The sequence below is a fragment of the Lissotriton helveticus genome, chromosome 2_1 (assembly GCF_964261635.1).
Source record: "Lissotriton helveticus chromosome 2_1, aLisHel1.1, whole genome shotgun sequence".
NCBI classification, from domain to species: Eukaryota; Metazoa; Chordata; class Amphibia; order Caudata; family Salamandridae; genus Lissotriton; species Lissotriton helveticus.
Window position 1 is genome coordinate 669,221,570 of NC_136059.1, and position 16,098 is coordinate 669,237,667.

The 16,098-nt window shown below is 40.1% G+C and overlaps 1 protein-coding gene across 1 annotated transcript in view; it reads left to right on the forward strand.

The window, feature by feature from the left end:
* Nucleotides 1–16,098, forward strand: part of ADGRV1 (adhesion G protein-coupled receptor V1) — a 2,034,994-nt gene that overhangs the window by 864,777 nt on the left and 1,154,119 nt on the right. Inside the window, exons 56-57 of the mRNA XM_078677778.1 lie at nucleotides 11,816–11,992; nucleotides 12,594–12,776. Coding sequence (XP_078533904.1) covers nucleotides 11,816–11,992; nucleotides 12,594–12,776 — 360 coding nt within the window. The remainder of the gene's footprint in view (nucleotides 1–11,815; nucleotides 11,993–12,593; nucleotides 12,777–16,098) is intronic.

A 16,098-nucleotide genomic window follows, 5' to 3' on the forward strand; every position in this document is an offset into this window, starting at 1 on the left:
TTCTTTAGTGTTGGAGAAAACAGTGCTCTTTTCAGGCCTGCTGGATTTTCCCAGTGTCCACTGATATGTTAAACAGTGACCTGATGGCAGGTGCAATCTGGTTAGAAAGACAAGCTGAAATCCTTAAAGGACATACGTCTAAGTGGGAGCCAGATGTGGCTTTCTCTAACGTCTTCTGTATCTGCTTGAGGGATAATGATTCAAACCTTTTCCAAACTACAAACACTATTATGAGGGGCTTTTACAAACTACAAACACTATTATGAGGGGAGAGTTGTAGTTTGGTACATCGTCAGATTGATCAAGAGGACTAGGAAAGTTCTGATAAATAAATGTTAGTTTATCCTCTATAAAATCTGCAAGAGAATTGCAGAGATCTTGCGAAGTCAAATTAACCTGGGAGCAGGCATGAGGTTTAACAAAATTATTGAGGATTTAGATAAATTGCCTGCTTGTTCAATTTGGTTAATGATGTAACTTTTCTGTGCTAATTTGATTTTCTTATGATATTTGGAAATACTTGATTTACATGCATCTTTATCCCTTTATATTTTTGTCTGATACCATCTTGCCTCCAACTTTTTGCAAGTTGATTTCTTCTTTCTCAGGTCTGTAGAGTACTGTGAGATCTAAGATGAGTTTTAGATCCTATTTTAAGAGGAGTGATACTGTCAAATGCAATATTTAGGATCCTGTGATAATATGCTAGTGCTCGGTTGATATCATTGTCCTGAGAAACCATTGTGAACATAAAGACTTTAGAAAAAGAGTAATGGGAGACTATTATCTTGAAGCTCTTTTTTCGGCTATCTTTGGCCTTTCTGGCCCATCTGCTTTAGGAACCTGGAATCAGAACATTTTCCAGATGAGAGGAAGAGGGAGGTCACTGGTCAAAGATTTAAAATTAGTAAAAGTTAAAGTATGGCCTGTTGATTGGGTAGGGCCCTTAATATTCGGGTGTTTACCCAGCATCTCCTGATCCATAATGAGATGCGCAACCTCAGGTTTAGAGGAGTCTCCCCCGTGCTAGTTAAAATCCCCCAATGAAAGAAAATTCTGTGATGACAGTACATACATGGTGATGTATTCTGTTAAACGATAATTAAACTCTTTTTTTAGTCCCGGGGGATTATATGCAGCTGCTACTTTCTAGCTGTTCTCTAAGGAAAACTAAATTTTAGAAATGCACAGTTCTACCCAATCTGCTATTAAGGTGTCAATAAATAAGACTTTAGCCATGCCTTGAAAGACGATGGCGATGCCAAATCCAGTTCTAACTTCTCTGTCAAGCATGAGTTTACGGTAATTCTCTGGGAGTGCTGAGGCAATATATGGAAGGGTAGTGGGGTTCAACCAGGTTTCCATGGAAAAACAGACCTCTGGTGACAAAGAAGAGGTGAGGTCCCATAGTTCTGTTTCATGTTTTGGTAAAGATCTCACATTGCGGAAGAAGCTGTTGGGGTTAGATAAAAAAAATAGGGGAAATAAGAGATATGAGATAGCCCTGGATGACCTTTGTGTTGTATCCTCACCCGGACAATTGGTGTAATCTGCAAGACCTGCTACATGTGTTTTAACTCTAGGTTTATCACAAGTGCAGGTAAAGTTGCAAACTGTACAGGCCATAGGACTTTCTAAACAATTCAGGAAACGGCTAGTGCAGTATATAGCCTGAGCAGTAAGAGACATAAACATGTCTCCAAGATGGTGTAAAGCCATAGAAGAATAGCATATTCTAGAGGGGTGACTGACCTCTATAGTAAAAGGTGCAGGGGCCTTTGCAAAATTCAGGTGCAGACTGACGTTGACGGGCTTGCCTTTGGTGCAGCGCACCTGCTGCACACGTCCATGTTCGCATCAGCTTTATGTAGTGTGCCCTGATAACAACTAGGCTGCAAGTGTTCCAAAAAAGTGGTTTTGGCAAGCGTCAACTGGCAACCAGGAAGTGGGGCAACTAAATAATGTTCTCTCCACTACAATCTTTTGGACAACGCTGTGAACCAGAACGCATGCAGTGCAAGTTAAAACCATTAAAACACCTAATTAAATAACATAGGCTTTAACTTTAAAAACAATAGGAGAAATGTTAGTTCTGCTTCACTGCTTGCGTGTGACTGCAGCGTGTCAGATAATGTTGTATTCGGATATATTACATACAATATATAGGGTTGGGGTGAGGACAAGAAAAGTATTCTGTCCAAGTGAAGCGTTAGATCATGGACCAGGAGTAAAAACAAAATTCCCTGACTCCGGTGTAGATCTTTTGCTTACTATCTACCAACCCCCAGTTCATCATCGAGGTGCTCAGGTCATGAGCTGTGCTGTCCTCATTAAATCCCGGTACTGGACTGCGGAAAGGATCCAGGTAAATGTCTAGGACACATTTATAGTCTCTACCCAGGATCAATGGAACATGCAACCAGGGAGCAAGCCATGGAGCAAGTCTTGTGAGTGCAATGTAGTATTCAGTTTGGTCAGTATTGGGCATTTAAATGCCGTCTAAATTATTATATTAGTTCTATCTAATCTATGATTAATTATTAGGAATCTGACTTCATTGTCAGTGTGGCAATCAAAGGAACTCCATGTCAGGCCAACTTGCCTGTCTCAGGGCCTGCATGTTTTTTTCCCTAAAGAAACTCAATGTGGCTATCGCTACTTTCCAAGAAGGAGTGAACCTTAAAGCATTTGGGGGGCAGTGCCCATTCCACATATGTTCTAGGTCAGGAATTAATACCTATTTTCTCTAGTTATTAGTGAATTATGTGGTTGAAGCCAGGCCTCCCCATAGGTTGCCTTGAAAGACTGATCTCCCCTCTGCAGTGTCAGCATTGATTGGTTATAATAGTATTATTATAACTAGAGTAATTGAAATGTCAAAATTATTCTTGAATAAAAAACAAATACCTCTTATACACTCCTTTGCTTTTTAAATGATAGTGACTATATTAATCTTGGGTTGTGGCTGCATTAGAACTTTAGTTCAATGGTCTACATCATACAAAGTCAATAGACGACTCCAGTTGTCCTATCTGATGAACAGTCTTCAAACCTATGAGCAGCCACTTATTGACATAGGATGTGGAGTCCAGTGAAGTAGTCTGCAGGTGTCTGAGTAAATATACTGATTTCAATCAGCTACATATATTAAAGTGATGTTTCTATAAGAAACCACTTAACACACCACAATGAAACTTTATATTGCATTTCAATACTCCACAGATGAAGTATCAAGAATATTTACCAGTCTCCACCATATCTGTTACTTGTGACATATCTGTTATTTGTGACACATTATCCAAATACTGTGGGCCTCACACTCAGAATTGGGTAATTACCAGGAGGAAATACTACCCAAGGAAATACCAAATCTATTGGGTTTGCTTTTTCATGTATTGACCACAAATAACTTACCTCCCCCTTTACCATGAGTTGGTGTCCTTTGTACAGTTCACCTAGTACTTAGGGTCTGAACTCAATGTCAAAATCGATGGGCGTTGTACTTGGAAAATAAAACATCTTCCTTCGTATTGTTACAATACAAACTATGGGGCTTATTACTATGCCAGTCGAATGAGCATCCGACCTACATAATTTCCCCGGAAAAGGGCTACATCACCAGCTGCAATGGTAAAGGGTATGTTTCTAAATATCTATGCACTGTATGCCAGGCATCATGAGGTGCCTCTCAGGCCACACAATGGATGCCTAGGGGGACGGGGTCCCTGCTAGGTGCCCCTAAAGTCCCTTTCCAACAGCCTTTCCATGTCAGAAAGACAGACATGGAAAAGCTGTTGGATTGGGACACCCTAATCCCTACGGTGGTGCCTCCGCAGGCACTGCCTCCATTGTAGGGATTAGTACTCCAACCGATGCCCTGACGTCCTTGTAACTGTTGGAGGGGGTGGTTGATTCCTCTGACGATATCGCTCTGACAGCCGGCATCGTAATCCAGTGGTAGGTCCTATGCCTTGGATGTCAGATGGACCGCTACCGACAGCCTGACATCCTAGGTGACAGCCTAATAAGGCCCTATGTCTGCAATGACTGCCTACAGAGGGCAGATGCTGAGAAATTCTGCAATAGCTTTCATTAATTTACGTTCTGTAGAAACAAGTGTTCGGTGCCAATCCCACAGCAGCATTTATTTATTTAGCAAATAGAGATACATTTCAAGAGGTGCTTATTTTCTGACATTATTATGTTACAGTATTCAGTACGCAAAGTATGTCCCCTTATACCTGGATTCACATTGATGAACAGTTTTGGAGAGTTTTTGAAAGCATTGTAGAGACATTTTTTGAGAAGGTCAATATTTGGAGAGTCAGACTGCAATTTTAAAATACATTTGATAGAAGCTTAAGAACCGTTGTAATAAAGATAGTACAGAGATGAAATGTAGTCTTCTAGAAAGTATTTGGTATAGTTGGTAGAAGCCTATGAAAATACGGGGACATATATGGTGACATTTACTTGTGGAGCATGGCTTATGGAGTGTGACACTGATAAGCGTGGCTCAAATCCACCTGAGCGACTTACCTCACTCATCTATCATTCTCATATAATAAGCCAGCCGGACAGTGGAGAAGAATTAGAAATATATTTATTAGGACATAAGATTCATCTGCAGATGGGCCCCGTCAGGTCTAAACCCCAGGGAGTGCGCCGAGAGGACTGACCCATCCCATCATGACAATACATTATAACATAGCATGGCAGGGTAAGGACACGCCCAGACTGGAAAAGTACTGGGCTCAGCAGAGGGCGAACAATAGCCTCACACAAGAAGCATCTGCACCTGCAAAAGCAACATTTTCTCTCAAGGCCACGGAGCCGAGACTCGGCTTCTCCAGAGCATGGAAACATTTCTGCAAGAAAAATACCCAAGGCGAGAGATGCTGAAACCAGGGATTTTCTGCTCATAAGGGAGGGGGGGAAACTGTACCATGAGACATTGGAGCTGCAGAGCAAATGTCAGCATCAGAAGTCTCTCTGCCATAGACAAGCCTCTCTCTCTTATGAGAGAAGTTGAAGCTTGCATATTACAAAAATAGCTCAGTGGGTTGCAGCACATGAATAATAAGCTGTAACTGCGTATTGGTTAGACGCATTAGGCTAACATATTCATAACATCATTAGAACATTCTGCAACAGGAAAATGACTATCTATCAACACCCACTTAATAAATGTATTCTTAGCTTACAAGTTGGATCTGAGGTCCCTGAATTCTGTCTGCAATGCCTGTTTTGGTTTTCCTCATTGCCCTGTTTCAAAAGGTTTTACCGTATTCAATTTTGGGTTCAGGAACTTAAAGATACTTAGTTACTGAGCTACAAAAAAAGTAGTACATCTAAAGTCCCAGAAGTATTCCTTGAACAGGTGCAAAAGTTACTACTTGTTGTAATTCACAAACATTGACAGAAGTAGGCTTGCAAAACTGCGCCAATCTCAGGTTTCAAGGCGTACTGTTGGCAATACCATGTGACACATTGGTCCTACGATATTTTTGGATCTTACTTTTTCTAAAATGCAGATTGTACAACTAGTATATTTTCTCATTTGAAAGGTCACTTTGCAGTTGTATTTTTTTTCTCCAATGGGTAAATATTTTTCCACATGCAGAATCCTCTTTCCCTGCTCCCCACAGCATTTTGGGGTGATTCTTCTGACCCTGAAAGGGGGTTTACTCGAGTTATGCGATTCCACAGTCATGACTTTTTCCACATAATTATGGACTTGTCATATTTTCCACGCAATACATCATCTGCTGAATAATCTGCATATTTTAGCAAAAAAATTATGTTCCTAAAAATATGGTTATGAGGGGGTCGCACAGAATCTAAGGCCCTTTGCAAGGGTTAACTGGTCATCTTTTGGTTGCTTTTGTCTGTTTTTGGTTGTTAAACTGATCATAAAGAGGCGAAATATGTCCCCAGATAGTATTCTTATGTTTAAGAATCACAAAATAATGAAGCAATAGTATCACAAAATGTGTCACATTATGCTGCAGAATCACAAAATCTCAAGGCAGATCATGGTTGATAAACCAACTCCACACCCAATCAATCAATCAATCAATCAATCAATCAATCAATCAATCAATCAGTCAATCAGTCTATCAGTCAATCAATCTGCATTTGTATTATGCAGCACTGTTACCCCTAGGGGTATCTGGGCGCTGAAGGTGCCTTGTCTCCTTCATTAAGCCCAGTCTTTCAGAAGTCTGCCAGGGAAGGTTCTGTTCACAGGTGGAGGGGCAGGTCGTTCCAGGTGTTGGTGGCGATGTAGGAGGAGTGGCTGTGACGGATGCGGGGAAGTGTGCACAGGCAAGAGAGGAGGAGCGCAAGTGTTCTGCGGGTAGATGGAAGTACAGTTGATGGTTGATGTAAGATGGTCCTTGATCGTGTAGAGCTTTGTAGCAGTGCGTGAGGATCTTGAACTGTCATCTCTTCTGGAAGCGGAGGCAGTGGGCGTCTCTATGGTGGGTGGTGATGCAGGTCTGTTTGGGGAGGTCCGGGATGAGTTTGACTGCAGCATTCTGTATGGTCTGAAGTCTTCGGTGGAGCTGGGTGGAGATACTGGGGTAGAAGGGCATTGCTGTAGTCAAGGCGGCTGGTGACGAGGGCCTGGGTTACGGGCTTTCTGGTGTTGACTGGGATCCATCTGAAGTTTAAACAGAGCATGCAAAGGGTGTGGAAGCAGGAGGAGGCAACTAAGTTGACTTGTTTCATGGTCAATTCTCTGTCGAGGGTGATGTCTAGGTTGCATGCATGGTCTGTTGGCGTGAGTGCTGGTCCGAGTTCTGCTGGCAACCTGCTGTGGTCACAAACGGAAGTGTTCTTCACAAAGATGCAAGAGGTTTTATACTGCATAATTGAACAGAGTTTTGTTGTATAGTTATGTGGTGGTAAATGCTAAGCATCCTTCGGTGCATACTTGATATACATACACTTTTGGCCATAAACTTGGCTTTTTGGGCCCACAGTGTCAATATATGACAGATATATTACCGGATTTACAGTGTAAATATCAATTGCTCTAATTTGTTTTTTTATTTTGGGAGATGGAGTACAACATAGAAATCAAGACAAAAGAACAAATAATCCCTGTGGTATTTTGTTCTTGATATTGCAGCGCTAGACTGAGAGCCAGCAACAGCCCTGAAAAGTGTTTTAATCCGAGTGCCTTATTGCATCGAGCAAGCCCAGCAAGACAGTCCGCCCCTCTCCAGGAGGTTTGGGGGTTTGGGGGTTAACAATTGATTTGACAACACAATTCCCAAACATATTTAATGGATAAAATGCCATGTTTCTGATTTTCAAAGTCAGAAAGCTGCATTTACAGATTTCCTACCTCTAATCGGTGCTGTACCCCCGGGTCATCTCACCCCGCTACAATGCCACCCAACACTCTTAGTTGGGAAATTTTAGATTCTCCCCTCCCCCTTTAAACCCTCCAAACCTCACTAACTAAGCTACAAGACTTTTGTTAGGTTTTCAACTTATGAGGTGAATACAGTATTCCCATTCATGTCTACACACCTCGTAATTTTTATCATAAATATGACAGTCATACAGGTTTTATAGGCTATGCAATACATTTTCACACTAAAAAGTATTCACTGAAATGTCTGTCTTGATTCTAGAGCTTTTTGCGAACTTTTACAGAAAATGCTGAAATTTGCCAGAACAGGTATTTACTAAAACTTGTATTCTGGCTAAAGAGTATTGATGGGCCTTTGTAATTTTGCCCAGAAAAAAACATATTTTTTGGCCATAATGACCTATGGGAGACAAAAACGGATAACTCCAGAAAATGTTATGGTTTCCCCAAACCGTATACACTATTAATGATGCGAATGAATTTAGCAACAGTTTTCTGGAAAAAAAGTCACATATTTGCCAAAATAGAGCTCAAGGGAAATCATTATTGGAGGGGATTTTAATGTCCTCATCAATTTAAACTTGGACTCAACTACTCAACCAAGAAAGCAGCCTAAACCAAAATCTCTGAAAACTATCATTAACTATAAAACAACGCTAGACCTCTGTGATCCATGGCGTACACGTTACCTGGCAAAAAAAGAATTCACATGTTGGTCAGGGAGATTTAAGTCCTCTTCTCGGATTGATTTTTTTCTGGCTTCCAGACAACTTAACTTGTATCAGCAGAGGACTCTTCATAATGGGTTCTCCGATCACGCAATGTTAGTTATTGAGTTTGTTTTAGGAAAAAATATAAATACTCCTAAACGTTGGGTGTTCAATAAACAATATCTGAATGATGAAGCATGGGTTGACTCTCTGAAATTAGAGATTAGAGATTTCATCTCCCGCAATATTGAGTCAGCCCCACTCAATATTGTCTGGGATGCTTTAAAGGCTTTTATCCGCGGAGTCGTTATAGGTAAGGATGCAGCCTTACTTAAAGCAGCTAGATCTAAGAAGAACTCGCTGGAACAAAGAGTACAAGTGTTAAGTAATTTAAGGCAGTTGAATCCCTCAAGTAGCATTCAACATCAACTGGATGAAGCGAAACGGGAACTCAGTGCAAATTTCTATGCCCAAAGCGAGGAGATTTTCCGTAGACAATCCCAGAAAATATAAGAAGAAAGTAATTTTACCGGGAAGTCTTTAGCCTGGCAGGTCAGAGAGCAAGCTGCTGCTAATTTGATCAGAGGTCTAAAGTGCCCAGCTACCCATATAGACACAGCAGATCCGGTTGAAATAGGGAAGATAATGCTTAGTCATTACAATAATATCTATAGTCAGCAACATAGCATAGACCAGCAAAAGTTAGCAGAAGTCTTACAAAAGTATGCATTACCCTCTCTTTCTCAAATTGAACAATTGACAATGGCAAGACCATTTTCCATGGAAGAAATAGAATTGGTTGTTAAGGAGCTCCCAAATGGCAAGGCTTGTGGCCCAGATGGCCTGCCTGCGGAGTTTTTTAAAGTTTTTTTTGCGCTTTTTCCGATATTCTCTTACAAATATTGAATTCTATGTTGGAGGGCGGCCCGATACCAGATTCCTTTCGGGAGGGTACTGTGGTGAGTTTTCTGAAGAAGGGGAAAGATGCCAAAGGTCCAAACTCTTATCGACCCATCACCTTATTAAATTCCGATTATAAAATCGCCACAAAACTACTATCAATACGTTTTAATCAAATTTCAACAGATTTGATCCACCCAGATCAGAATGGTTTCATTGCAGGCAGGCAATTGATCACACATACTCATTATTTGATTGAAGCTTTAGATTATTTTGAGACACGAGGGATTTCAGCGTTAATTTTGTTATTAGACGCAGGAAAAGCTTTTGATTTGGTGGTTTGGGAGACACTTTTTATTATTTTGGAGCATTTTGGTATTCCAGGCAAAATTATAACTTTAATTTGAAATCTTTACACCGGTGCCAAAGCTAATGTTATCATAAACATGGTAATGGCTGGGTCAGTTTTAGTCAAGCGTGGCACGAGGCAAGGCTGCCCACTATCGCAAGTTCTTTTTGAGTTTTTTATTGAACCCTTGGCAGTCGCAATGAGGAATTGTGCGGATATTCTTCCCCCGGTTCCTTCAATGGCTAAGATCAAACTATACGCAGATGACATTATGCTTCTTATTCAACCCGAATTACGATCGCAAGCGAAAGTACTCCAGATTTTTGAGGAATTTGAAGCCCTGGGGGGGATACCGTATTATTAAAAAGAAAACGGAAATTTTGGTATGTGGGGGTAGAGACCCAGAATTGCATCCTGATATAAGTAGCTGCATTAATACTAAGCCTAAAAGATACCTTGGTGTTTTTTTCAGTATCAGTTAAAGACCTATACAGGCTTAATTTTGATCCCCTTCTTCAAAAGATTCGAGCAATGTTTGCCCGGTGGAATTCACAGCCATTGACGATTCTGGGTCGGGTCGCCCTGATAAAAATGTCCGTTCTTCCTTTATTCAATTTTCTGTTCTCCACTATTTCATGTTTTTTGCCAGTTTTTTTTTTTCTAGGGTAGAATCTTTGTTTTCGGCTTTTATTTGGGCAAAGAAGACACCCCGCATCGCAATAGGTACTCTTTATGAGGAGTTGGATCAAGGAGGTCTCTCTCTACCAAATCTTAGGGATTACTATAATGCATATTTCGCACAGTATTTATCGAGATTCAAAAGACAAACCCAAAGTAAAAATGTATTTATAAACTTTTTTTTCGAGTTAATCTGCATCGAAAGTCAGATACTCCCCCCCCCCCCTTGCAGGTACTTAAATCTCCCAAATTAGTTCGCTATAAGACACTGTTATGGTTCTTTAAAAAACGGTACGCTATGTTTAAAAGATATTCACTTTACTTCTATTAACTCAACAACTTTATTGGCTAGCATATTTCCGTTAATGGGGATCAAAAAAGAGTCACAGATAGCGGAAAATTGGGCCAGGGCAGGATTTATCAAAGTAACCGTTTTTATGAGAATTGGATCATGGATAACCCCGATAGAAATGGCACATTTAATCCACAGGAATTTTATGTTGTTAGGGTCATATAATATGGTTTATAAATTTCTGGTGCAATTGAATGCCATACAGCTCAATCAAACAAGCCAATTTGTTAATGACCTTTTCGTGAAAGCACTTGTTAGGAAACCTGGGGACTGGAAGCGTTGCTTAGCGCAGAGTAGGGAGATGGATTAGAGTCAAAAAGCAATCTAAAAATGGCAGGAACAGGAAAACCATGTACTATCTTTGAATACCTGGATGACTATTAACAAATTTAACTTCAGCACGGTGCGGGGAGCCAACTGGCGTAGAATGTTATTCTTTGGTAAATGGTTGTTGTACCGTACACCTGCGGTTATTTCTAAAATGTATGTAAATCATCCATCAAATTGTTTTAGATGTCTACACCATGCTCTGGCTAATTGGCCCCATGTAATGGTTCACTGTACTAGAATCAGAGTATTTTGGGATGAAATATTTGCTTTCTTTCAAACTCATTATAATATCATGATTTCTCTGAACGTAAAATTGATGCTTTATGGTTTTGACTCGGATCTCAAGCTCTCCGATAAGCTAGCTAAATTAGTGTATATTGCAATGGCAGTAGCCAAATCTTTGTTATTACAGCAATGGCGGTCAGATCCCATCCATGCAGGTATGGTTAAAGAAAATGAGGAGAGTTAAGAAAAGTGTACAAATGTATGCATTGCGGGTAGGGGGATTAAGAAAATGTAATACAATTTGGTGATCTTATTTTGATTCAATTTTAAACGGGATACTGAGGAGTGAAGTTAACTGTAATTATTTGTTGTATCTGAAGGTTTGACTTTGTTCTTGATTAATTTATTGTGTGTTGTTAATCAGCAATGTCACTAAAGGACTTCAATAAAAAAAAAAAGGGACATCATTTTGTCGTGTTGTGCTATAAAATACCCCCACAGTAATTGCCATATATATCGATATTCGTTCAGTCATTGCCATTTTAAAAGCTTAGGAATTCTGCATTTAATGTTGTCCCAAGTTTTATTTTTAAGAGACAGCAACAATAAAGATACGGGCAATTACCTCTACTCAAAACTGTAAAAATTAAGGACATTCCATTAATTTTATTTCTGCAGTCATAATATTTTTTTGTGGCTATAGGATTATAAATGCTTATGCAACGAACATACTTCAGGGCGCACTTGTTTTGCTTGAATGGGTCATTATATGTATCGATCACAGTATTAGAATAATCATTATAATTGGAACATGGTAAGAATAAAGGAACTTTACTGCTGCTGAGTTCTCCTCTAGTGTTGCGCTGACTTATCTTGTTTCATTCCAGGATGATACACCCGAACTGGATGAAGGCTTTGTTGTCAACATCACTGAAGTCTATCTAAGAAACTCTTCCCTGGCTGGAGGGCAGCCCAGTGTGAAGCGTCCTGGGGCAGAAGTTGTAGAAATTACAATTGAGGAGAACGATGACCCTAGAGGAGTAGTCCAGTTTAACGTTACTAAGGTTTGTCAGAAGATATAATATGAAAAAGCAATATAACAGTTTGAATCCAAATATATCAATATCTTTGAAAATTTGTGTTTGATTGGTTTTACCTTAAAAAGACTACAATGTGTTAAACAACTGTTGTACTGTTGTAGCTAAATCATAGGCAACAGGCGACCAGATGTATCTGTAGCCCTTCTAATGTACCTTAGTGATATTTGTGGAATACAAACATTGTAGTGAATAATGCTAAAAATTAAATTGAGGTATATTTTTCACTTCTTAGAACATAACGTATAATCATATTTTTCCCAATTAATGTAATATTGACAGCATCTGCATCGTGCCCCTACCACACCATTCACTGACACAGAGTATTTGTTCAGTTTTGTTAAGCATGCCTTGCTTCGGTAACTACTATGCAAAGTAATAATACCTCATTTTCATTTAACGCAGGTGATGAACTTAGTCTGTTAACCACATTTAAAACACAATATTAACTTAATTATTTCATTAATTCCATAACACACAAAATATATGTGTATAAAATTAGAATGTTTTTGTGAGATAGTACTTTTGTGAGAAACTAATTGAACCTGGTGCATTTTTATGGTTCCAGGGGGTAGGTGGTGCTATTGCTGGCTTTGAATTACCTTATCCACAGAACATACTACGGCTTCCAGTTATACGACACGGTGGCAGATTTGGGGTGATACATTTATTCTGGGAGGCCACACCTGCTACTGCTAGTCTGGAGGACTTCAGCCCATCCTCTGGAAATCTTACATTTACCGAAGGACAGGTAAGATAAATGTTTTTATCAATGCAATTTAAAAATCTTCATTCCTTGTTCTATATTAGTATTACTTTTTTCAAGCTATTACAGTTTGTCCATTGCTTCCATACATCATCTCAGGACTGCATGATTTTTTGTAAAGCATCCACCTTTATGGTAATGATGGAACAACAACGTTGGCAGTATTGGGTCCATAGTATGCACCCACCTCCAATGTTTTTGTTTGTGTGATCTCTCCATATGTGAGTCCGATGGGCTCATCTATTGTACATGTACCTGGGATGAGTAGTGTTGATTGTCAATGGTCACCCACAGTTTGTCAGTGGTCTCTCACAGCTGTAGGAGACCTACATTGTATGTGGTGTGTGCCCTATTTGTCAGGCTGTTTATCACAAAGTTGGGCTTATGTGCACAGCTCTATCATCTATTTTCTCAGTGCATCTTTTCTTTCCACCTTTTCTCAGTGATCCAGCTTCTTTAAACTGCTTCTTCAGCATGGTTCTGCTCTTCAGAGTTGCCTAGAGAATCACACCTTTCTACATCATCTCAAGACAAGACCTTGTTCATAGACAAAAAGTCATTTACTTTGTATACCTGGCTGGTGAACTTTACAAAAAACACTTCAATATTGATCATTTTTTTGCGTCTGGAGACAGACAGCTTTATCGGTCTGGCAAGACCAAGTGTTATAATTACACCCCCCATACAGTCACAGCACAAGTAGTAAACACCCTTTAAAACACTCAACACAGATATGCATAAACAAAGATAGGATGCACAGCCTGGTTCTTGCCAAGGCTAATGTTCTTGCAGTCAGCTGCTCAGCTAAACTGACAATGCATCCTAGTCGTTGGATATAACAGTGAAAGAAGTATTGCATACATTCCCACCACATCCATGTGTATGAGAACGTGGCTACAAATCAGGTACCTGCCCTCCTAGTGGACTGAGAGGAAAGATCCCAATGAGCCTGCCCTGGAGCCACCAGCTTGATGAGTGGGTACAGCCACCACTGCATATTCGGGTAGCCCGATGTCTGTAGGAGATAAGGTCCTCTTTCCTGCTGTGTGCCCCTTTGCCCCTGGTGTATGCCTCACCTTCTCAGCCATTCTCCCACTAACCACTGCACTTCGGATATGCCTTGTCTGTGAGCATGTTTAGGTGTTCCACTACAAATAGGCATTTAATTTTGTTTATCTGTCCATATACTATGGATGGAGTGGAAATTAAGTAAGGTATTTCATGTTGATGTCCTCACAGAATTGTGCTACAAATGCTTATAAGCTAACTTTGAATCTCCACTGTTCCTCAATGCACTGAGAGGACTATGTGCTTCCTATAATCCTGCAAGTAGGGGACTCTTGGCCAATCCCTTTCAGAGGTGTAGTCTGCACTTGCCAGTTTTGAGTTCAGCTCTTTTCAAAACTTGTAACCGAAAGGTATGTTAAGCCTAACCATGGCTGTTGGATATTTGCCCTCCCTGCAGGGTCCTCCCAGATGTTTTTCCTTTTATATTGAATCCCCTTTTGGTTGGCAGTAGAACTCTGTGCACTTTGTGCCTGATGACCAATGTTAAAGCATGTGTGCTCTCCCTATTAAAACATGGTAAAATTGGTATACTTCTAATTGGTACATTTAATTTGTTTATAAGTCCCTATTATATGGTATATCCTATAGCCAGGGCCTCCAAATCAAATGCTACTAGTGGGCTTCAGACTGTAGCTCCTTGGGTTATTCTTCCCAGAACTATTTTAAGACATTGGCCTAGTAGAATATTGCCCAATGTTCTCGACATCCAATGAGCATCCTCGTAAAGTGCATTCTGCCTCTTTTACAATTTTGTCTCTTTCTCTATTTAAACCTTTCCGCTGCTTGCTGCCTACCTCTAACTCTGTCCCACTCTCTTTCTATTTCTGCCCCACCAGACTCTAATTTTATATCTACATCTCTTAATGTGTTCACATATTTGTTGCTTTGTCTTTGCTTTCCCAACATGAGGTCATCCTAGTAACCTCTCTCTACTGTGTTAGTATTTCACCACAATTTTGTATCCTGTCTTTTCACCTCAACTCCTTCGTCTTGCCTTTGTCTCTACCTTTACCCTATTTCCAAATCACCTATCCCTACTTCTCCACTCTCTCTACCTCTCTGTCTGGTTGTACCTCTCCCCTCTACCTTATCAGTCTTAAATTCCCTGTACTTATCTGTACCTTACGTCATTACCTCGTCCTCTGTCTTACTACCTCTTTCTTGATCACGCTTTACCTCTCTTTCTCTGCCATACAAATCCTTCTTTCTCATGCATCTCTCCTTAATCATACCACTCTTCTACTTCCCTGCTCTTCATCTAGATATCTCTACATGACTATGTACTTAAACCATTTCTCTATCTCAACTCTTTCTACCTCACATCTTTCTACATCACTTCTCTCTTTCAAACAACTTATCTCTACTACACCTACCCATCTTTTTTTACCTCACTTCTCTTTCTATCTCTCTGTGCCTACCTCTACATCTTTACCTCTCTAGCTGTCTAGATTTTCTTTCTTTCTCACTCCTTTCTCTAAACGTCACTGCTCTGCTTCCATTTCACCTGCCTGGGTCTCACCCCTATTTATTTCAACTTTCTCAACATCTCCCCTCTCTTTGCCTCCTCAACTCTCTACCACACTCTTCATTTCTATGTACCTCATCTCTTTCTAAATGTCTTTCCTCTCTCTACCTCGCCATACATTTCCTCACTACTCTCCACCTCTCTTCTCACTAACTTAACTCTCTCCAATCCACTTTTCTCACTACCTAATCTCTCAATATACCACATTATTCATTCATTACCTTACTTGCCAGCTTCCACCTTATAACTTTCTACTTTCTCCCTAACCTCCCTCACAACTTTACTCTTTTCTTAATACCTTTCTCTACCTATAGCTCTTTTTTTTATCACTAACCCTTTCTCTTTGCCTTCTTTTCAATTTCAACCCACCCTCTTCACCTTACATCTATCACAACCTATCTCTACCCATCTCTGTGTCTTTACTGACCACTTTCTTTGCTTCTTTACTTTCTCTTTATCTCACCATGTCTCTCAACTGCTGCACCAACTTCACCCCTCTCTCTCATCTGTTTCTCTACTTAATATTTTCTCTCACCCTCTCATCGCTTTCTGTGCTTCACCCTTCTCCATTTACCATTCTCTCTGCCTCACTACTCTCTTTACCTGACTTGTTTTTCTGTTCCTTACTTCTTATTTTACTCCTGGATCATAACTTCTGTTGCTTGGCATTTCCTTACATCTCTCTAGTCTACCCATCTCTGTGTTCTGAATCTA